Here is a 22,750-nt window from a genome sequence, read left to right on the forward strand (position 1 = left end):
GGTTTAGACTAAACACATTCTCATCCGCCCACTTACACAGTTTGTTTAGGCAAATCTGTACTTGTCGCTCGCAGATTGCCAGATTACATGATTTGAATCCAATCTGCACATCGTCCACATATACCGAATAAAACATTGTGGGCGGTATAACGGTATGCAAAGAATTCATTTTGACGATGAAGAGAGTACAGCTGAGTACCCCACCTTGAGGTACACCTGTCTCCTGAGTGAATGACCCCGTGATAGGACGTTGCCAACTCTCACACAAAATGTTCTATTATAAAGATAATTTTCGATAAAGCTCAGCAAGTTACCGCGGATACCCATTCCAGACAAATCTCGGAGAATTCCAAAGCACCACATAGTATCGTAGGCCTTCTCCATGTCAAGAAATACTGATAGGAAGAATTGCTTGTGTATGAGGCTTATCCCGAATGTTCACCTCCATACGGACAAGGTGGTCTATAGTAGATCTACCTTCTCTGAATCCACATTGCAGAGGATCGAGTATTTTGTTATTTTCTAGATAATGAATCAAGCATCGGTTTACCATTTTCTCAAAGAGTTTGCACAAACAGCTTGTCAACGCTATGGGTCTGTAGCTGACGGCTAAAGAAGGGTCCTTGTTCCCTTTGAGAATTGGGATTACGATAGCTTCTTTCCAAGCGGACGGATTGTGACGTCTAGACCACATGGCATTGAAAAGCGACAGTAGTGTTTTTTGAGTTTCAGGGTTTAAGTGTTTCTATATGTCATATACTATTCCATCGATTTCTGGTGCTTACTTGTTGCAACATTTCAGTGCAGCCTGAAATTCAGCCATGCTAAATGGGGATTGTAAGGTTCGTTTCGCGTGCTTTTGCGATCTAAGGGCAGTCGCTCTGCTTTTAGTTGATATCTTAAGAATGTGTCGGAATAGTGGGATGAACTGGAAACATGTTCGAAGTGTGCACCTAGAAAATCAGCTTGATTTGTGGATATTTACCTCCCTAGATATTTACTAGCAGCAGAGGATGAGTTTGTCAGCCTTTTAATTTGTTTACTCTGTTCCATGCTTTTCTTTCGTCTGTATAAGAATTGATGTTACCAATGTATTTTTGCCAACTTTCCCATTTTGCACGGCGGCATGTTCTTCTTCCTTGTGAGTTAATCCGCTTGAAATTAATTAGGTTTTCTGTGGTGGGGGGGAGTTATGTAGGAGATTCCAAGCCTTTTTCTGCTTCTTCCGCGCTTCATTACACTCCTCATTAAACCATGGTATACGTCATTTCGAAGGTTACCCGTTTGTTTGGGGAATGTATATTGATGCAGCATCAATTACAAATGCTGTAAAGTATGTTATTGCATCGTCAATGCCAAGTGCATGGATATCGTCCCAGGGCAAATGTGTTATTTGACTAAACTGCGTCCAGTCAGCTGAATAGACTTTCCATCGAGGGACGTATGTACGGCATTCAGCCTGCTTTGTAAGGTTTAAAGTGATAGGAAAGTGGTCACTTCCATACGGGTTATTAATGACTTCCCACTCCAGATACAGCACAAGTGTGCCGGACGCTATACTAAGATCTATGGAGGAAAATGTTTTGTGTGTAGTGCTGTAGTATGTTGGTTCCTTCTTGTTTGACAAGCAGGCACTTGAGGAGAATAGGAAATTTGCTATTAACCGTCCTCTCGCATCACAACGAGAGTCACCCCACAGTGTACTATGCGCGTTTAGGTCTTCGACGACTACGTAAGGATGGGGAAGCTCATCTATAAAGCTCTGAAATGTTGCCCTAGAGAGCTGGTAATTCGGGGGGATGTATACAGAGGTAATGGTCACCACTTTATCAAACAGCCCTGTTTGGATAGCAACTGCCTCAAGGGGCGTTCGGAAGAGTAGTTGCCGACAGGCCACCCCTCTGTCAACTATAATAGCTACACCACCGGACGATGCCATCGCGTCATCTTGGTCTCTTGGGAAAACGGCGTATTGACAGAGAAAGTTTGTGTGTGTAGATTTAAGGTGTGTCTCTTGCACACACAGCACCTTTGGATTAAACTTGTGTAAAAGACCTTCAATGTCATCAAGGTTCCGAAAAAGACCTCTGACGTTCCAGTGTATAATTGCAGTATTCATGTTAAAAGGAATATGTGATGTGTGGCTAAGACAAGAAGATTAATGTACATTAGCTTACAGGGCCCTTTCCAGGCCCCGTAATGCGGGGTTTGTCTTTCTTGCCGCGGTCCTGAGACTCGCGGCGGTCCTTCGGCGCTAGCTGCGCCGGCTGGCGAGGGCTAACGTCCATTACCTCTTGCGAGGCGCTGGACATCTGCTCTTGTGAGCGGTGTGTACATCGTGAAGGCCTCGCCTCATGAGACGGGGCCTTGGAGCCTGCCAACCCAGAGGTCGACGGGCCCTGCTTAAAGGAAGGCGAAGCAGCGCTGGCTGCTGTCACCAAGGAGGCTGGTGGCACGACCGTGGCCACACTCTTTGTGGGCCGGGCAAATGCCGAAGTCTGCTGCGGCGTTGCCCCCTTACGCGCCGCATCAGCATACCCTGAGGTATGAAGGAATGAAACACGCTTCCATGCTTCCTGGAAAGAAATGTTCTTCTTTATCTTGATAGTTATTATTTCCTTTTCCTTTTTCCACGTGGGACATGCTCGTGAGTATGCTGCATGTTCACCATCGCAGTTAGGACAGTGGAGTGTACCAGTACAGTTGTCCGAGTTATGTTCATTGTGTCCACATTTCGCACAGGTCAGTAGGCCTCGGCAGTTTTGTGAGCCGTGGCCGAATCGTTGGCACTTGACGCATCTACGTGGGTTGACTATGTATGCCCTTACTCGTGTCTTAGTGTAGCCAGTTTCAAGACAATCTGGCAGTACACTTGTTGCACAGGTGAGTATCAAGTGCTTTGTTGGGATTTCTTTGTTTTCACGCTTGATGACTATTCGCTGCACTTTGATTACATTCTGGTCCTTCCAGCCATCTAGAAGCTGTTCTTCACTCAAGCTTAAGAGATCTTCGTCTGAAACGACTCCTCTGGATGTAGAGAATAGACCACTTACAGTGCAGGACCGGATATAGTTAATAATTAACGGGAGTCAGACTCCCGTTAATTTTCCCATAGCACTCCATGTATACACGTATCGCTTATAGTGCAGTTGCGGGAAACGAAATACCGGTTACAGTGCAGCTTCCTGGGAGTACGGAAGTCAGCGGAGACGGCGAATGCTCCCCTCAAATGGGCACCCCAAGGAGTGCTCGAGGAAGAAAGAGAGACGAAGTGGAGGAGAAGGGCACGTGGTGCGAACGAACAGCCAGTGAGGCTGAAACGAGAATCTTGAGTGGGAGTTGTGAAATTTCACGGCGCGCATAGCGAGCGAGGGCCACGAAACTGCCAACGCCAGCCAACGAAACTTCAGGGAGCGGGCGACACTGGCACGGCACGGCGAAGGGCGCACGCGGAGACCGTGGAATGTGAGGGAGGAGGGCGGCAGGGAAGCGGACTTCGCATCGGCAACTCCGCCGCTTCGGTGGCTCCCTCCCTTTCGACTGTCACCGTGCGCGCCCGCCGCCATGAGCGTGCCGCCACTCCAGCTGGCCCGGCGCCAGCTCCTCAAAGTTTCGTTTTCTGCCGTTATCGGGAAGCGGGCGTTTGCCGGCGTGGGCAGCTTCGTTGGCCGGCCTGGGACAGCGCCGCTGCTTCCCTCTGCGCCGTAGCCGCAGCGTGCAAGGTCAAGAAGTGACTAGAAAGTAGAGGAAACATAAAGGAGAAAGGAAGGTTCACTGCTATTTTCTACGCGTGGCTACAGTAGCGTGGCTGAGACATCGGCGCGTACACGCATGTTCCGGCGCAACGCAGAATCGGCGACCTTGCCATTTGAGAGAGGGTGAAATTTCCGCCGCATTTTTTTTTCTTCCTTTTTGTTTTGTTCGCACGCGACATTGAGGGGTCTCTCCTAAGCTTTTACTCTATGGCAGTGCCGGAGCAATGCCGGTCGGAGGCGCCGCCGCATGATTTCGTTCGAATTAACGAGATTCGACTGTAAATTGAATGCAAACATTCCAGCCGCATTCCTCGACTGTCGCATGCACGTGGCAGCTCGGTGCACATGTTTTGTATATGTGTAGGCCTTGAAAATTGTTGCTTTGGTTATAGTGCAGTACTGCTTATAGTGTGGATATTCGCGACTCCAGCGACATACGTTATAAGCGGTCTACACTGTATTCATTGATCGATGTGCTGTCACTGTGACTGGGATGTCACCAGATGTCACGAGCTTTGAGGTATTTCTGTACTGCAGCTTGTTGCGAATCTCAAGCAAGAGGTCACCGCTAGCCATTTTTGTGACTTTGTAGCCGGGGCCCAGTGAGTCAGTGAGACACTTAGCAACGACAAATGGGGAAACGGTTCGGACAGTCTTTTCGAGGTTTTCGCTATGTATTACATGGTAGCAGGGAAAGATTTCTTTACTTTGGACAAAAAATTTCATTGTTTCCTCGGTGCATCCTCTTTTCAAAAGAGGACGATCAGGTAGTTTGGGGAATGCAGCTAATGCCATAAATTCTTACTTAATTTCGGCCGCGATGCCAGCCGCCCACCACCGAGCCCAACAAGGGGACGTGACAGGAACTCCTGTAAGGTAAGTCCTGCCGACGCCAGCTGTACACCGCAGCTATAATCAAATACGACATAACCACGACAGGTTAGGCACACAAGGTTAACCCTTGCCACCGAAAAAGATAGGAAGTAAATAGAAGATAAGAGAAGACAGGACAGTAATGAAAGAGAGGTATAAAGAAAAAGAGCAGGGATATTAGGACAGGAAAAGGTGACTCCCGATTTCCTCCAGGTGGGTCAGTCTAGAGGTGCCGTCTATGTGAAGCAGAGGCCAAAGAGGTGTGTTGCCTCCGCCAGGGGGCCTTAAAGGTCCGAACACCCCGCATCGGCTCAACCCCCAGGATCCCCCTTTCCCCAGACATGGCTAAGCCGTGCACGGCTACAAACGGGAGCGTCCAAGCCTGATGTGCTCAGGTCCGTGGTGTCGCAAACCACCAAACGTCTGCTGACGCAAACGCCCCTGCGGGGCTTTGTAATTTTTGTCATGCTTCATGAATCTACATGATTAAATACGCAACAATGTACATGCACAGCACAATACCATCTAGAAAATAACTGCTGGAGTTTCACGCCGTAGCTTGCCGCGGTGACCTCTGTTTGTGGGGTGCATCTGCATTGCAATCTGCACTTGTTTCCCGTTTTATATACTATCTGATGCAATAATGAATGTGACCTGCCTCATACAAGTGGCAACCTTTCTCAAGAGCAAACGCACAAAAATCTGTTTTCCGGTTCATCAGGCCTTAAAAACCACAGTGGTAAATAACTGGACGTGCAGTGTGCGCCTTCACCTCGGCGTATCCATCAAATGCCAGTGCTATTACTGCTGCCATTCGTGCTGCTGGCACCTTACAAAAGCCGCCGGGTGCCTTTAGAATTTGAACATATTGCATGTGTAAACAATCCTACCAACTGATACAGTGAAAAAGTAGATCTGCACAAAACAAGGCTTTCCAATAAGAAAACAATTTGAGTCGTTGCTCCGACAGCAGTAATAAGCTAAGAAACAGGCCTGAAATTATGACATACGTAACACAGCCAGGCCACAACAATACTCCCGTAGTGGATCCACATCAACTATGAAGGTTAGCGGCACATGTGCTGCATTGCCAAGTCTTGCGACATCGGGGTGATTGCTCCATCTCCCCAACTCTGAGACACAGTTAGACAAATCGAGTGCAGTACAACATGATTCGTTGCAAGCATCTGCTTAACTGCTTGCGAGTGTGTCCTTGGCTGTGGCACAACCATCCTTGGCTGCAGCAGCCAAGGATGTTCATCAAGGCGCACTTCGATTCACACCTCTGCCACGTGCTGGAATGCATCTCATCTAGCTCAGTCTCTTCTGGACTGCTCAACACATGCATTCTATTGACAGACACTTAGACCCACATCCCACTTGTGCTTGTTGCTATTACATGTCAACAAATTCTGCTGTCGCAGCATTTGATTTAGGCCACTAGGAGTTGCTTAGATCATCAAATCTTTGCAGCTATGTCCCCCCTTGACAATGGAGAAAGATTAGATTTAAGAGCCTTCCAAGAGTCTAGCCTTTGAACTCCAGCAGGACTAAATGCATGCCTTCAATGACCTTTATTAAGGTATTATTTGAGGGAGGAGGCGACTCACCAGATTTCGTGGCAGCAATCGGGTGCATGGCAGTCTTAGGCTTTAGGCACAGTGTCAGCTTGTTGGTCACCCGAAATTCAGCCTTATCTCGCGTCTCAAAGTGGGCCCTATATTGGGGAGCAAGAAATGATGTAAGCTACAACTGTAATGAATAAAAGGCTCCTTGCATAATAATTCCCAAGAAAGCCTTATGCAAAGTGATAGTCAGGCGAGATTTATTTGTATTCCCTGTCATGCACACAATGAAGTAAAAGCCTATTTGGCTGGTTTTTATTTCATTGCAACAGGGCTTACATCCCATGTGCCAAGTGCATTCTGCATACAGAGGGAAAACAATGTGTGTGATGCACAGACTATGTATCCCCTCGTGTCGGCAGAACGAAAAAATTGGCATATATTATGCCTAGCTAGACAATGATAACACAACCAAAAAAAAAAGTTCACTGCTTTCCCCCCCCCCCCACCCCCCCCCTTTTTTTTCAGAAGTGTTATGAAGTTGAATAAAATTCGTATACTGCTTAGGGCAGCTTTAGCAGTTATGCTACTGGCCCTTGTCATTTGGGAGCAGCTTTTGGACTAGCCAAAAAGGCATTTTGAAGCAGTAAAATGGACTTTCAGAGCAGGTTTATGAAATCGGTTGCAAACAATATTACATGGGGCTTTTACAGTGGGCAGGCCATGTGAAAGCAGTAAGTTGTTACTGGTTCATAAACTCAATCCAAGGTACAAACACTAAAAGTGACCCCCTCCCCATTCCGTCCAGCAAGCAGAAAAAAAAATTCGCAAAGCCTTCTGGGTAGTTACTGGCATGTCACCCCCGGACCCAATCTCGGCTTTCGGCCACCATTCTTTCCCGTGATCTCGCACCCAATCGCCGAAGCGGTTCACTCGTCTGAATGTATTGGAGGGCCACCTTGCCACGACAACCTGCTGCCACGGCCATATGATACAGCAAGACCTAACCAGCGGCGCATCAGCATTATCCAGCGGCCCAAGTCGCTGTTTGGTGCAGAGTCGACCAAAATCTTAATTACATACACCATTCTGGCGCCTTGAAATCGCCACAGCAACAAAAGTGGGGGATAGGCAACAAACTGAATAGCGGAAAAATTGTTCACAGCCGCTATGTCTGAGCTATTGTGCGCGTTATTTTCGAAAGATCGATTGAGACACCATAAAGCATCCAAAACTTTGAAGGGTCACCGTTTTACATTGATCACACAGGAGAGGAGCGCAGAGTCTGGTTCGGCAGCTGCACGATAGCCTGAAAAGCGAGGCTGTCCCGTTGTCTAAGCAACCCGCCCACATCGAAGTGGAAGGTACCATATTGAATATAGACAATAGCCCACGGAAGAAACAGCAGTACGATCTAGGCTTAATTGGAGAGGCTTGACTCGGTCCACTGCGGAGCTAATGCGGCTGCTGGTCTACCCCACTGCACTTTTTATGGTACGGTAAAATGTTGCTTGAGGACTTGGCTCCATTTTTAAAAGCCCGAGCAAGCCTTTCAGCGCAGAGTGGACACAGATTTCTCATATTTTGCTGAAATGTAGCAGGATGTAGCAGATTTGCCTCTCGTCGCAGTTAGGTGCAAATGGTGTAGCGGTAGCATTACCGCTTGAGCCAAGAAACAGTGTAAAAGATAACACACAGGGAGGATAGAACTTGTGCGTGGTGTCTGTTCAATGTTTGTTTACTAAAATGAGCTTTCACAAACTATATCAGCCTTTCATGTCACAACACTTGGGGCTGATGTCAAAGCAACGGGATTGTGCACACGAGCTGAACAATTTTCTCACTTCAATTTTCTAGAATGCTAACTACTCTAATACGAGTCATTTGGGTGCTCTGTTCAGGCTTCTGAAAAGGGGAAATGAAAGCTCAGGAAACAAAGCAGGATGTTGCCAACAACAAAGGGAGTACACCTAAAGCAAGAACCTCACAGCGTGGTTGAACAGCGCAAGCTTGAATTCAGGAAGCAAAGCAGTTCATTCAAGGCACCACTAACTTGAACAAGCCAGCCAGATAATCAGCTTCAATGCTCTGTGAAGTTTACTCCCATTAAAGCACATAGTGCAATAAATGTACATCACTGCAGCACCATCAATTTCAAATACTCACTCAACAGGTTAGACACATACAGTTGTGCCTAGTTATGGGCATCTGATTATGCCCCATATAGTTGTTACCACTATGAACAATGCAGTAATCTAAAATATGCACAGCCCAAACGAGATCTTAGATTTCTTGCATTGTTCAAGAAGAAACAGTTTGAATTAAAGTTCAGCTACCACTATAGAACACAATTCACCTTCTTTAAATCCCCAATGCGTCTGAACGCAAGAAAACAATCAAATTCATTGGCGGCAGCTCCTTCATGGGTTTCATGTAGGGGTGTTTAAATACCGAATACCGGCTTCGAATCAAATACAAAACTAAATGAAAAAAAGCCGAGTATTGAATCGTGTATCAAATATCACAAAATGTATCACAATATTTAATGCTAACAAATTTTGTGCAAAAAAACAGTGCTGCACATGCTCGGTAGTCTCCTAGCATTGCATAACAAGAATGTGAGAAGCTATCTGTAACGTAGATACTGTCAGGATCGCCAACATCACCGCTTGGCGATATGCCTGCTAGCATGTGCCATTCACCAGTGGCAGGCTCCTCGAACGAACACTCATGCGACGTCATGGACGCTACAACAATAGTGCGGTGCTTGATATTCATAGGCAACCCGTGGAACAGTTCAGGGGTAACTGCTGTGGAGCACTGTTGGAAGAGCGCGCGTGTCCGGCATGTGCCCTGCAAGGGCCAGGGTTAGCTTGAGCGTGCCCCAACGGTATGGCATTTCGTTCATATGTTTGAGCAGCACTTCCCATGTTTTACTCTGTTCGTTAGTTCACTTCAATTGTTACACATTATTTTGTTCTGTGCATCACCTTCACCTGCTCCCGAGGGGCTACAGAAGAACCCTTCGATGAAGCAACCCGCTTCAGTACCTAGAATTCCAAGATATACATTATGGTCTGCGCCTATTAAAGGTGTAGCGGGGATGAAGCAACGGACTTCCTTCCCCCTTCCAAAGAAAACACCAAATCAGTACGCGAGCACAGATTACAGCTCAGTTCTAGTATAGTATGATGATTTGGAAAATATTTTTTTTGTATAAATAGAATGTCAGTTCAATAGAATCAAGTGCTTTTTTTTCCTTTGAAGCTGAAGTAGTAGTGCACTGGATACCAATGAGGTACATGTAATGGATACCAATGTGTTATATGCCAATCTTTTATTGCACAGAAAGCTTTCCAGTGGTCCTCTAAAATGAAGGAGGGTTTTCTCATCTTGACAGCAGGTGGGTTAGGCGAATCTGTGCAACAAACGAAAACACACACCAAGCACCATCGCTTCGCGTGCAGCCATCACTGGTGCTGCGCAGATCGACCATAGTCGGCGCTGACAGTCAAGAGCAGACGTCTCTTCACTGTAGGCTTCCAAATAATTTGCCACCTTTCACAGATTCTGAAATCGCGATGATCATTGCAAGTTCACACGATGCATACCACCCTCCCACCCCCCTCTTAACATCGATGCGCCGTCTGTACAAATGCATGCAGCTGGAAGGTACGCTCATTAGTCACAGGACACTTCTGCACCCGCCGTGTAAATCCAAAGCTAGTCTTGTGAGAGGTTGTTTGAAGATACAAAAAGAGATGAACAGCGTCGGGAACGAAAGGCTGTGATACGGTGTTTCAAAGATGGGGGGCGTGACCCACTTTGCTGCTATCCTGTACACTCATTTTCATTGGCAAGGCAGCTTGTCCGCTTTCCAAGTGCTATCGCATGGCTGCTGCGAATATATCTGCGAGATTCGGACTACTGGCCCAGGCAGTGTGGCAGGGACAAAAATTCGCCAGTGGCCAGTGTGGTAATGCGCCGCAAGGCATTGCAAAAAGCTCGCCGCTGATATGTAAAATTCCTGCAAACAAATATGATACAAACACCTAGATTTAGGGCCCAGTAAAGTAGAGATGGGCAAAACGGCTCACTTCAGTGAGCGGCTCGGAACGGCTCAGCTCACTGAAATGAACCGGTTCATTTGAACGGCTTATCGGTTCACTTAAATGTGTCACCTGTCTTACGCATATTCTATAGTTATTTGGCTTTGTAAAAAGAACGATATATGCATATTTGAATAACCGTGTTATTGGTATTTTCGCTGTGTTTAGAAAATATTTTTACGTATTTTAAAAGCGTGATTTTTTAGTTGTAGTGAAACTTTCTTTTCTGATATTGAGGATAAAATGCTTTCAATACTGTAACAGGCTGAATGCGGCGTACTTTTTTCAGAAAAAAAAATGTATCTTCGTGATTACAGGAGCTTTTCTGTTTTTGTGGTACTTTAAAATCAACTTTGGTCAAAATAAAAACACAAAATTATAGTACATTACCTTTCAACTTTATTCAATTATTCACATACGCACGCTCACTATAATATGAGTGCGCAGTACAGCCATGCAAAATGAATGTCAAAATAATTTCTTGAAGTACAAAAAAAAATACTAAAGATCCACAAAACTGCCGCACGTACCTTTCATTTTTTTTTTCTCTTGAGTGCACGCGCGATACTGGCGATCATGCCATCATGCGCCAAGACAAAAAAAGAAGAAAAAACGAAATCAAGTTCTATTACAACACAACAGATCATTGGCCTCGTTTTATTGACGCACTAAGATACACGCTCAGAAAATGCAAAGTGGATGCCATGGGCGACATTTTCATGACTACACTAATTAGCACAAATGAAGACCAGAACATAAACTGCACGTTCACCTGTCTTTAAAGGGCCCCTAAACCACCCAGAGGTCGAAATTTAGTTGTGGTGTTGCAGTTGTGCATGAGTCGACAACGAACACGTAGCCGCGAGAATTTTTCGAAATGGTGCCGTAATAGCGGAGTTACACGCGTTTGATAATAAAAAAAACGGCCCTCGCTCGTTTCGATCTTTCCTTTGCAACGGCTGGTCTCTCCTCCTCGCCGATTGCTGTTCCAAATGTCACGTGACATATGTCATCACCAACGCGCTTCTCAAAACACTGCCTACTTCCGGTTAAGCCACGTCCACGCAAGCCATGCTAGCGGCACATATGTGCACGACAATACAGCCTCCAGTCTGCCGCGCGAGAGGTGTCCAAAGTAAACAGTTCGGCCGGCGCCCCGCCCGCTGCACGATTAACGGGCCAATCGACGACTGCGAAGCTGCGCGCCTCTGCCACCGGCAATGAAAACATCGGCTGCAGCTGAGTGCACGGCTACCGACGGGAGACGACCGGCTCGGTTGTGCTCGCATCGTAGCCAACGGTGCCGCTAATATCAGCGTATTTTTCTTCTTTGCGAAGCGCAATAACAACGATAATAAAATATTGCAGCTTGTGAGCGTCGGTAATTCATTTCAAAGCGCCGTCCGCTTTAGCTTTGAAGGGAACCGGAAAAGGCCTAGCGACGATAATGGCACCGTCGAGCGATCAGCGGCGGTGAGGCTGCCGCACAAATGAGTCCCGGTCTCATCCTCTCTACGTACGGCAAGGAAATCTCATCGCTCGCGAGCAAAACTGCTGTCGAACAGCGGCCCGCGAATGCCAAACGGCGTGCGGCGAGTTAGCGTGCCGGTAACGTGAACTCGGCACTTCTCGGCTACCCGCTGTTGCTGCGGTGCCGGCACGTGCTATGCGAAGCGTGCCGCTATAGACCCTGTGTTGCACGCACGTCTGGAAAGGCCAACACTGTCGCACTCTGTTCGCGCAGCTGATGATGCCGCTAAGCATGACTGTGTTGGAACACGAGCTATTTGGCACTTGCGCTGCGGGCTGTAATTACCTATGCGCAAGCGCGCACAAGCGAGCAACACCGCGAGGACGAGCAGGCAGTGCGCGTACCTGCTAGCAGACAAACCGGAAGTCATAGGTTCTTGTTTGACCAATGGACATCGTTTCCGCCGTTGACATCACCAGATTCCCCCTGCTGACATCATGACGACCGCTGAGGTTACCGGTGAGGGGAGGAGGACGGCATTGATTTTTTGGTTTTGTGGCGCGGCGCGTAGCGCTGCAGCGTTTGGCATCGTTGATCGTGACGGCATTCTGAACTCAATGCGCCTGTTTACTTGCAATGTTCAAAAAATATCTGAGGTGTTTTAGGGGCCCTTTAAAGACACGGAAGACCATCTTCGAAGTGTTGTTGCACCAGCGCACGATGTGCGATCGGTGAGAGTCGTGAGACATCGTTCAAACAGCAGCAGGCAACGAACGCTACCATCCTTTGTCAATTAAGGCTTCTTTACTTCTCCCTTCGGTGGCATTGGGACGCACAAAAAACCAAAGGGACTGCTGCGCACACCACACACTACGAGCGAGTAAGAGTAGCGAGAGTCTGCCCACGCCAGCAGCCACCACTCGTCTGTCAGAATACGAAACTTCTAAACCCAGCAGAAGACCCGGCTCAGACGGAACGTTTGGCACGGCTCACTGAATGAGAGAGAACTGGCTTCCTCTCTCCGAAAGAACCGTCGCCCACTTACCGAACCACAGATCACTTGCTCTTTTTTGAGTGGCTCAAAAGATCCGGCTCGCTCATGAGCGACCCATCTCTAGTTCCGCTCAAGAGCGAGCCGAATCTTTTGAGCCGCTCAAAAAAGAGCGAGTGATTCGTGGTTCGGTAAGTGAGTGGCGGTTCTTTCCCGGAGAGGAAGCCGGTTTGCTGGTTTCCTACAAACTGGTTTGCAAACTGTTCGCTTTCTCCTTTTTAGAAAGTGCTTACCAGATATATGTAGCACAAAACAACCTCAATGCTAGGTTCAGGCAAAGAGAATGCGAGTATCATTCAACAAATGTACTAACATTCTTACAACAAAGGCATTTCAGATGACTTCGAACAGCAGGTTATCAGACTCAAATAATAGTTGATGTAATGCCACATTTGTTGAAAGCAACACAGCCCACTTGAAGCTTGCATATGCTCACCGAAAATGTGTACGAGAATCCTGCAGCCCTTGTTGCCATTTTAACTAATTTTTCACTAGACTTAGGAACTCTTTGTATAGCGACAAATTTTTCTGTTTTGCAACCAGTGACTTTATTAACAAGAGCCTGAACAATTTGGCGACATTTTAGCAGCCTTCAAGTTAAGAAAGTTGCTTCAGAAACGGCTTTCTAGATTATACTTCATTACTCAAGAGCTGCAAGTATAGACTGCCGAGACTGGCTGTACAGCACGTGGAAACTGTGTCATGCCGAAGCATTCGCACTCTGCAATCATGGAGGCCATACGCTATGTAATTGCACTTAAAGAAACAGGCTTCCCATTGTGCTCACAAAATGCTTTTTGTTTTTGTTTTTAAGAACACCCATTCACACAGGTCTCGAACCTGCAGTTTCACTAAATTTGTTCGACTGGACGACGGCTGCGCTTGTTTATGTGAATCGGAATGCACAGCTTCCGTTTTTCACGACTATCAGAGAAATCAATACTATACTGAGCTTCCCAGTTGAGAAAGACATGGCATTTGCCTGTATAAAGGTCACATAATTGTCATCGCTGTGATAACAAATGTCAGGGCGTACGCTGGATCAAGTGCATTTTCCCATTAAAAAATCAAGTTACCCGTGTTATTTTGAACTGTGCTGGATCTGTAACATTGCAGTCTGAAGATAAGCACAAAATTTCACCTTTCATCTGTTGTTTTCTAAGCATAGTAATAAATTTAAAGCCTTCCGCACCCTGCCGGTAAATTTACTGTCAATTCCTCACCTGCACTGACTAGACGAATGTATGTTTTGGTAGATGTGTTATGCCAAAACATATTAGCTAATTTTATAGTGTTCCAAATCAATTACATCATTTAAAGTCACTCGACAGTTTCCGCGACAATTTTAGGGACATAACAGCAGAATTTAGCGAAAGTTTAGCGACTTCTTTGTCTCTGTTTAGTGACATGCTCGAAAAAGACTTAAGCTGTGCCACACATTTCGACGCCATGAGAAAAACAGTCAAGCAAGAATTAATTCAGCATGCTGAATAACATAAATTAACATTTACAGCTGCCCTGCTATTCTCGTATCTGAGCCGTTGTAGTGCAGTAGAAATTCTCAAAACTTGTTAGGTTCGGCCTTTGCATCTATAGAATACAATGACGTCCGTTTTTACCAATAAAAAACAAACTAGGCTCAAATAGACGTCAAAATTCAAGACACAGCAGGCTAGTATGGTAACTTAGAGGCATCCCCACCCATCTTTCATTTTTGCACCTTTTCGGGCCTTACCAAGCTTCGTTATTTTTTTTTTATTATTATTCTAGTAGCATAATTTACCTGCAGTTTAAAGGGTCCCTGAAGCGGTTCGGACAAATTTTGTAGACGCGTAGGGTGCAGCTACAGTAAAACATTCGGGTCACAATTTAAGTGAAGCGTCTCGTATTAAGAGAGCTATGGACAATTGCATGTTAGCCTCCTCCCTAGCAATGCATTTCCTCCTGAGCTCGCTCGCCGAGTGATCGGGGATAAGCTCCGCCTGTGCTGGCTCTACGTCATGTTGTTACGTACGTTGTCGTCTATTTCCGGTTGTCTTGGAGCCAGCGCGCGAAGGCTCGCCAACCTCTTTGATAGCCGCCCGGCCGTCGATCGCCAGCGAGAGCGATCAAGCAGCATGCGTGGCGAGCGTTCTGTCGCAGCACTGAGCGTGTCCGGTATTCCGGTAACCACAGGCGGGCTGGGTGTTTTTACGGATATCCAGATGCGTAAACTAAAGCCCCTCCATACCGCTGTGATGAAGGAGCTTCGTAGACGTACGTGAGCAGCCTGATCGGCATGCACGGTCCAGCCATCTGGTAGCGCAGAGCTCCAACAGCCAAATACAGATCTAATATTCCTGTAACCAAGTGTAAAACATTTGAAACATAAAAAGACAACGTGTTCAAGATTACGCTCCTGCCAAAAATTTGAGCCAGCAGCAAAGTAGAAAAAACTTGGTTACTGCTATATTAGCTGTGTGTTTGGTTGAGCTTTGTGCCACCAGGTGGCTGCACCGTGCAAGCAGTTCACGTTTGCCCCTCCGTTCATCACATAAAACATGGTAAAACAGCCAGTACACTTACGCTTGCGTTCACCTGAATACCGGACAAGCTAAATTCTATTGTGGCAATCCTTCGACGTGATGTGACGGCCGCAAACGCGTAGATGCTGGCGCCGTTTGGATACCGTCAGTCCGATGTGCTGCAGCCACTGCGCTCGTCTGCTGCCTTGCAGTGGGGCAAGATGTCGCAGCTTAACATGTCGCCGATCGCTACGTTTGCAGCCCACAACGCAAGGGCGAACCATGGTGCTTGCGAAAAGAAAGAACAAGACCAACACTGACCGTGCAGCTCTCGTCAACACGGAGCACGTTGTAACACAAGCACACGACATTTGTTGTGGGCCGCAAGTGCTTTTTGTGAAGTGATACATGTCCTTGTGCATTCTCTTTCTGTTACTTTCTTTTTATAGAAACAAATTAACTAACATCTAAACTATTACGAATAACATTTGTTCACCATAATGTTGGAAAAATTATCGATGATGCGCCCTGGGCAGCCAATCGGATAGCTGGCCTAGTGACGTATTCTGGGCAAAACACGTCATCTGGGCAAAAAAATCAGCCGCTTGGCGTGCTGCAATCGGTAGCGATGTACATTTTTAAAAGCTTAAAATAAATTACAGCTTTACATGGAGCACTTAGATGCGTCAATTAATGATCAGAAGGACCTACTCTAACAACTCAGTACATTTGTACACAATCGTCAAAATTGTTTCAGGGTCCCTTTAACTTTTTTCTTTCCTTAGTGACCCTTTAAAGGAACCAAGCCATTTCTCAACTCAAGGCGCTTAAGCCAACAAAGCTCATTTGGTCTGCTAGCCCCACTAACTGGCCCTCTGTTATAGTACAAGAACTTGCGTACATGCGTGTAGGCACCTAAAAGGATAAGTACAAAAAGATGCAATTAATAGGTCCTTGACAAAAGATAATCACATAATCACAGGTTGATGTACAGGATCAGGACCACAGTACAGCAAAGGCTCGTGAATTTTCGCACATGATAAAGCCAAACACACGCCAAAATAGAGCTATAGATAGGATCAGCTAGGATTGTAGCTACATCATGAAGTTCGGTGGCCAATCTAGGGGCTTGATGCTAACACGGAGGAGCTGCCAGTGAGGGTCAGGCCCAGAAACAATTTAATGATGATGTATGGTGTTTAATGGCGCAAGGGCCAGGTATGGCCAAAGAGCGCCAGGCCAGTGTTCATGAGTTGACAATGGAGCAATGAAGTGCAAAAGGTAGACGTATCGTGGCTGTAAAAGGGCCTAAAAACAATTGCTGTAAAATGCGTAAAATATATATGTAATAAAATTATGGCAATGGCTAATGAGGTGCACTATGAACATGAAAGAAGAAATTGCAAGGTAATGAAGATAAACGAAAATATATCGCAAATAAAACTTTTCAAAAAGCACTGCTGCCTTGACAGACCCTTTGAAACGCAAGGGCCTGGAGGCGCGTGCTATGCAAAATTACTATCGCGGCGACATCCTCTGGAGAGAGGATGTGCAACGAAATTATTGGGCAAATAACATGCAATACTACATCGCTCAGAAAATCCAGGACAGCCTTATTGTCAGAGAGGTTCGTCGCCAAGAAACGTAGCTGGATGGAGAGGGAGACGGTACCGGTATGCTAGAGGAAAGTGCCTTTTTCTCTCTTTCGGCTTCCCTGCACTCCACGAGGACGTGGAGCACGGTAAGCCTCTCTCCACATCTACCACAGGTTGGCGGGTCATTTCCCGTTAAGAGAAAATTGTGGGTGCCGTATGTATGTCCTATTCTCAGACGAGAGAATAGGACATTAGTTCTTCGTACTTTCGTAACAAGATGCCAGGGACCTATCTGTGGCTTAACTAAGTGGAACTTATTGTTCGTTTCGGCATCCCACAAGCGCTGCCAGTGACTTCGAAGTTTCTTTCTCAAGCAGGGCTTGAGATCTCTGGCAGGGATTGAAGCGATAGGGTTAAGCGCTCGCGATGTAGTTGATGTGGCCATTTCATCAGCTAGAACATTGCCCTCGATGCCTCTATGGCCAGGCACCCAGCATATAATAATATGCTGGTTAGACAGGTATGCCTTGCACAGAGCAGAATACAGTTCAATAAGTACAGGGTTTTTGTGTCTATGTAGAGTCATGACGGCTTTTACGACGCTTAGGGAGTCTGTAAATATTATTGATCTTTTGAGGTTTGATTTGCCTATACTCTTCACAGCCGATAAAAGTGCATAGACCTCAGCCGTAAAAATACTTGTTTCCGGGTGCAGTACATCGGGCTCGGAGAACGATGGGCCGACTACTGCATAAGATACCCCTGCATGTGACTTGGAAGCATCAGTATAAAACTGAGAGCAGGACGAGTACTTGAACTGGATTTCTAGAAAATGCATCTGGATATGTGCTTCTGGAGCATCTTTTGTGACCTCTACAAACGAAGTATCACACTCTATGAGTTGCCACTGCCACGGTGGCACTGGCCTTGCTGGGGCCATCAGAGTATTTTCATGTAGTGGGATGTCCATTTCTTCACTAATTTTTCTTGCACGTAGTCCAGAAACAATTTAGTATGTGAAAATGAAACCACGCTGCCGAGACTAAGCTAAGCTGGACATTACACAAGCAAGAGTAGGGAACACTGAAGCCTCCTCACATCCTGAATATACAATGTAACAAAACCCATGTTAGTTTACATATTACATTGCTGTCATTTTCCACTAAACCTTGCTTAAATACATACCTGCTGTCGCCATGTTCCGCATTTTGGGACAGCTGGGCCGCGATTTTTTAGCAATGCCCTTTCCCAATGTTAATGCCTTTCAGCGCTTTCCACGTTCGTGAGTGGTCAAGCGACACTTGTGCATTCATAAGTGGCTGCGTTTGACGCTCCGCCCTGTCAAAAGGCATTTGCATTGGAAAAAGAATTGCTACAAAATACTGGCCATGCACTATTTCAGGGAATTTTAGTTTTCGCGCAGCTTGGTGCCGCTTTCTAACCTGTGACATTTACATACAGGAGGAGCAGCCAAAGCTTGAAACTGCATGGGGGACTTCCTATCAGCAATACAATGCATAATTTTGGTTTAAAACACGCAGCAGAAGCTTCACAATTAGTGAAACATGAAAAGCATGCATACACTTTCAAAATAATGTAAAATAAGTCCCACACTGTGGAATGCACAAAGAAAATGACAACAGCATCACAGAGAAGAACTAAACAACTCAAGGAAACAAATATTCGTTACACCAATAATGCCTATTGTAGCCCCAACCACCGCGGTGGCTTAGCAACTATGGTGTCGCACTGCTAAGCACCAGGTCGCAGGACCAAATCCCGGCCGCAGCGGTCGCATTTCGATGGGGGCGCGAAATGCAAAAACGACAGTGTCCCATGCATTGGGGGCATGTTAAAGATCCCCTGGTGGTCCAAATTAAACCGGAGTCCACCACTATGGCGTGCCTCATAATCAAATCGTGATTTTGGGTACGTAAAACTCCCCAATTCAATTCTGTTGTAGTCCCAACGTTATCAAAAGATATTTGTTAGACTTTGCTTTGGACAATACCGAATAAGTTTTACATTCAATTCCCTTGTAAATACTTCAATGAACTAATCTGTTTACTTCCCATCATTAGTGCGGAGTCTATGACATAAGTGACTGCTTTTTGGACAACTTCAAAAAAGCTCTTTCTTAAGTACTTCCCTCAACTTGGCACTGTGATTCTCAAATAAGCATATATGGTCATAACTGACGGTGTTTTGTCTCAAAACTTCACTGGGGCTAACAGAGGTGCTCCAGTGGGTGTAATGCGCACCTAAATCTAAGTGCATGAGCACTTCTGCCCCCCCCCCCTCACACTAATTCCCTCAGTTTCAAAAATCATTGTGCTTAGACATCCGCTGCACTTAGTGACCTTCACCTGTCCACAGCCACCATGGCAATTTCGGTTATGTTTACTGGCAGGTCCTTGGAGGGCAGGCCTGTTGTTTCGAGGTCAAAGAAGACCAGCGTCTTGACTGGCTCTGGAAGCACAGGTGACAAGCGTGGCCGGGCCACTGACGCAGCAGGCGTCTGCTGCTGCAAAAAAATGAGCAAGGCATTTGAGAAAAATTCCAGCAGAACCGATCTCAAGATGAGTGTCGACGTGGTGCACACAATCAGGTCTTTATATAATAGTCAACGTAACACACCCAGCCCATCTATATGAGCCTCTTTGATTTTATAAGAAGCAACCAGCATAATGAATTAATTTAATGCCTATGCCCTGAAGCCATACGTGAATTTATTTTCTAATGCTTAACTTTTGTAAATTATTTTATTCATTTAGTTTTTAATAAAGACATTTCATCGCTCACTCACCAGTCATTTTAAGAGGATGAAATACAGAAACTTCAATAAGAGCAGGGTGTGCTGACATTTTAACATTAGGCTGGGCATATTTTAACAGCCTCATTTTCTATGTTTGCAGGTAGTCTAAATATTTCCCGTATAAAGCAATGCTAGACTTTGTTGGGCCAAGGCTCCATTGTGCAAAGTTGATGTTTTATAGGGAGCTGTTCAGAGGTTTTGTTTGCTGCCTAAAACAACCATGGATATGTTGTGCAGATGCTGGAAAGCCAAGTCCCCAGCAATACATAGCATTAAATTTTCATTAAATATTCCACAAATACTCAGAAAGTCGGATATTGCTGTGTTTTTTTAAGCAATGTGAATATTCAATTCATTGCTACCCGAGTATAGAAACATGGCAAGCATAACATTCAATCTTTTTTTTTTTATTCAGGGGGATTTGCCGCACAGAATAAAAATTTTGTTTTCATATTGTAGCTTTTAAGCTTTTTTTAAGCTTAAGTGGCGCTGCCCCCCGATGCGCCACTTCGGCAAAGCTGTTCTTTGGTAGGTAGGATACCCGCCTGCGTGCGTATTTAAATTAAATATTCTTTTTCACTTTGATAGTTACGATTTCTTTTTTTTTTCTATGATGGGCATGACCGCGAGTGCGCGGCGTGCTCCCCATAACAGTTCAAACAGTGGAGGGTGTTATCACATGATTCAGTGAGGTGTTCATTAGCACTGCATTTCGCACACGTTTGGTGGCCTCAGCAGTTCTGTGAACTATGGCCGAATCGCTGGCAGTTGCAGAGGGTTCATTACGCACGGTCTGACCCGGATCTTGACATATTCTGCATCGATTGTCTTGGGGAGCACACTTAGCCGAAGGTGAAAATAGGGTGCTTCGTTTGAATTTCTTTCCCGTCGCGCCTCATCTTAATCCGTTTCAAATTGATCACATTTTGCTCTTTCCATCCTTCTAAAAGTTCAGCCTCCGTTAACTCCATCATATTTCCATCGGAAATAATGCCGCGAATGGTGTTCATAGTTCAGTGTGTGGTCAAGGTCACTAAATTTTCCCAAAAGAGACAACGTTCTGTAGCTTTTCATGTGGCTTATCATTAACTTCCAAAAGGAGGTCACCACTAGCTAGCTTCGTAGCTTTGTAACCGGGGCCTATAGAATCAGACAGACATTTTGCTACAAGGAAAGGTGAGACGACTCTCTTGCTCTTTTCTGGTTTTTAAGAATGTATCACATGATACCTTGGAAAGTTTTCACGTTGGAGGCCATAAAACTGAAATACTTCAGTGAGTCCTCACTTATGAGGGTGATCAGGGAGTTTTGGAAAGGAATTCTTCGTAGAAAATCATCAGTTTTATGTAGCAACGCCCGCTGCCCACTGTGGAGCCCAACAAGGGGACGCCGCAGGTCTTATAAAGAACAAGCCCAGCGGACGCCTCCTGTACGTTTCTGCTATAACCAAAAAATGTACAGCAAAGGTTGGTTGTACCACACAAGGTTAACACTCGCTGCCAAGAATACCTAAAGTAAAAAGAAGTGAAGAGATGACAGAAAAGATGGAAAGTGAGAGGGAAAGTCGAAGATTGGAGAGAGAGACAGGAAAAGGCAACAACCGATTTTCCCCGGGTAGGTCAGCCTGGGGGTGCCGTCTACGTGAAGCAGAGGCCAAAGAGGTGCGTTGCCTCTACCGGGGGGCCATAAAGGTCCAAACACCCGGCATCGGGTCAACCCCAAGGATCCCGTTTTCCCCGGATATCGTTAAGCGGCGCACGGTTAGACGCGGGAGGGTCCAACCCTCATGTGCTCGGGTACGTGGTGTCGCAACACACCAAACGCCTACTTACACAGACGCCCCTGCGGGGCCTCCAGGGCTTTCTTCAGCCAGATGTTGCTGAACACTTGAGTTGAACAATCTCTATAGATTACCAGAAACAGTTGAATTCACTATGCAAGCTCATTTTGCTACATGCAGAGCCACTGTAATGGTCTTTCTCGACATTTAAGTTTGACCAAGGCAGTCCTGTTTATTTACCTGGACAGTCTGTTGAGTGAAGTGGTTGACCAGGGCATGCGTTTGCAAGGGCCGTGTTGGTGACTGCATGGGCTTGTCTGGTGACTGTATCTGAAAGTGTGCCAGTTGACTGATTCTGGACAAATCCACAGGCATGGTTCCTTCATTGGATGACTCCACTGTTGTGGCCTTCACTTGAGGTGACTGCATGGGCTTGTCTCGTTTATTTACCTGGACAGTCTGTTGAGTGAAGTGGTTGCCCAGGGCATGCGTTTCCAAGGGGCGTGTCGGTGACTGCATGGGCGTGTCTGGTGACTGTCTCTGAAAGTGTGCCAGTCGATTCATGCTGGACAAATCCACAGGCATGGCTCCTTCGTTGGATGACACCACTGTTGTGGCCTGCACTTGAGGTGACTGCATGGGCTTGTCTGGTGACCGTATCTGAAAGTGTGCCAGTGGATTTATGCTGGGCATCCTCACAGGCATGGTTCCTTCATTGGATGACACCACTGTTGTGGCCTGCACTTGAGGTAACTGCATGGGCTTGTCTGGTGACTGTATCTGAAAGTATGCCAGTGGATTGATGCTGGACATCCACACAGGCATGGTTCCTTCATTGGATGGCACCACTGTTGTGGCCTGCACTTGAGGTGACTGCATGGGCTTGTCTGGTTTATTTACCTGGACAGTCTGTTGAGTGAAGCGGTTGACCAGGTCCTGCACTTCAGCTGGTTGCAAAAGAACAAGATGAAAAGGTCATTATTTCATCAGCAGCATGCAGGAAGACAACAAAAAGTACACAAACATGCATGCCCATGTATCTCTGGGCCAAAGTGCAGAATATCTAAAGTACAACACAAGAATAATGCTAGTGTTCACTGCAGCAAAGTTGGAGCTCAGTACACCGTGTGGACCATGGCCTTTTCTTCACCACGACATCTACTAGGAAGGATAAAAAGCTTCTCACCTGCCGTTCAGGTTGTGGACAGACCTCCTTACTCTGGGTTGTGAAT

At 46.1% G+C, this 22,750-nt stretch overlaps 1 protein-coding gene across 1 annotated transcript in view; it reads right to left on the bottom strand.

The window, feature by feature from the left end:
- Window positions 1-21,858, bottom strand: part of LOC119440204 (three-prime repair exonuclease 1-like) — a 163,876-nt gene extending 142,018 nt beyond the window's left edge. Inside the window, exons 1-3 of the mRNA XM_049661037.1 lie at window positions 21,759-21,858; window positions 19,290-19,447; window positions 6,239-6,345 (exon numbers count right to left, since the gene is read on the bottom strand). Coding sequence (XP_049516994.1) covers window positions 6,239-6,345; window positions 19,290-19,447; window positions 21,759-21,827 — 334 coding nt within the window. The 5' untranslated portion in view covers window positions 21,828-21,858. The remainder of the gene's footprint in view (window positions 1-6,238; window positions 6,346-19,289; window positions 19,448-21,758) is intronic.
- Between the last annotated feature and the right edge of the window lie 892 nt (window positions 21,859-22,750).

This window comes from Dermacentor silvarum, chromosome 1 (assembly GCF_013339745.2).
Source record: "Dermacentor silvarum isolate Dsil-2018 chromosome 1, BIME_Dsil_1.4, whole genome shotgun sequence".
Classification (NCBI taxonomy): Eukaryota; Metazoa; Arthropoda; class Arachnida; order Ixodida; family Ixodidae; genus Dermacentor; species Dermacentor silvarum.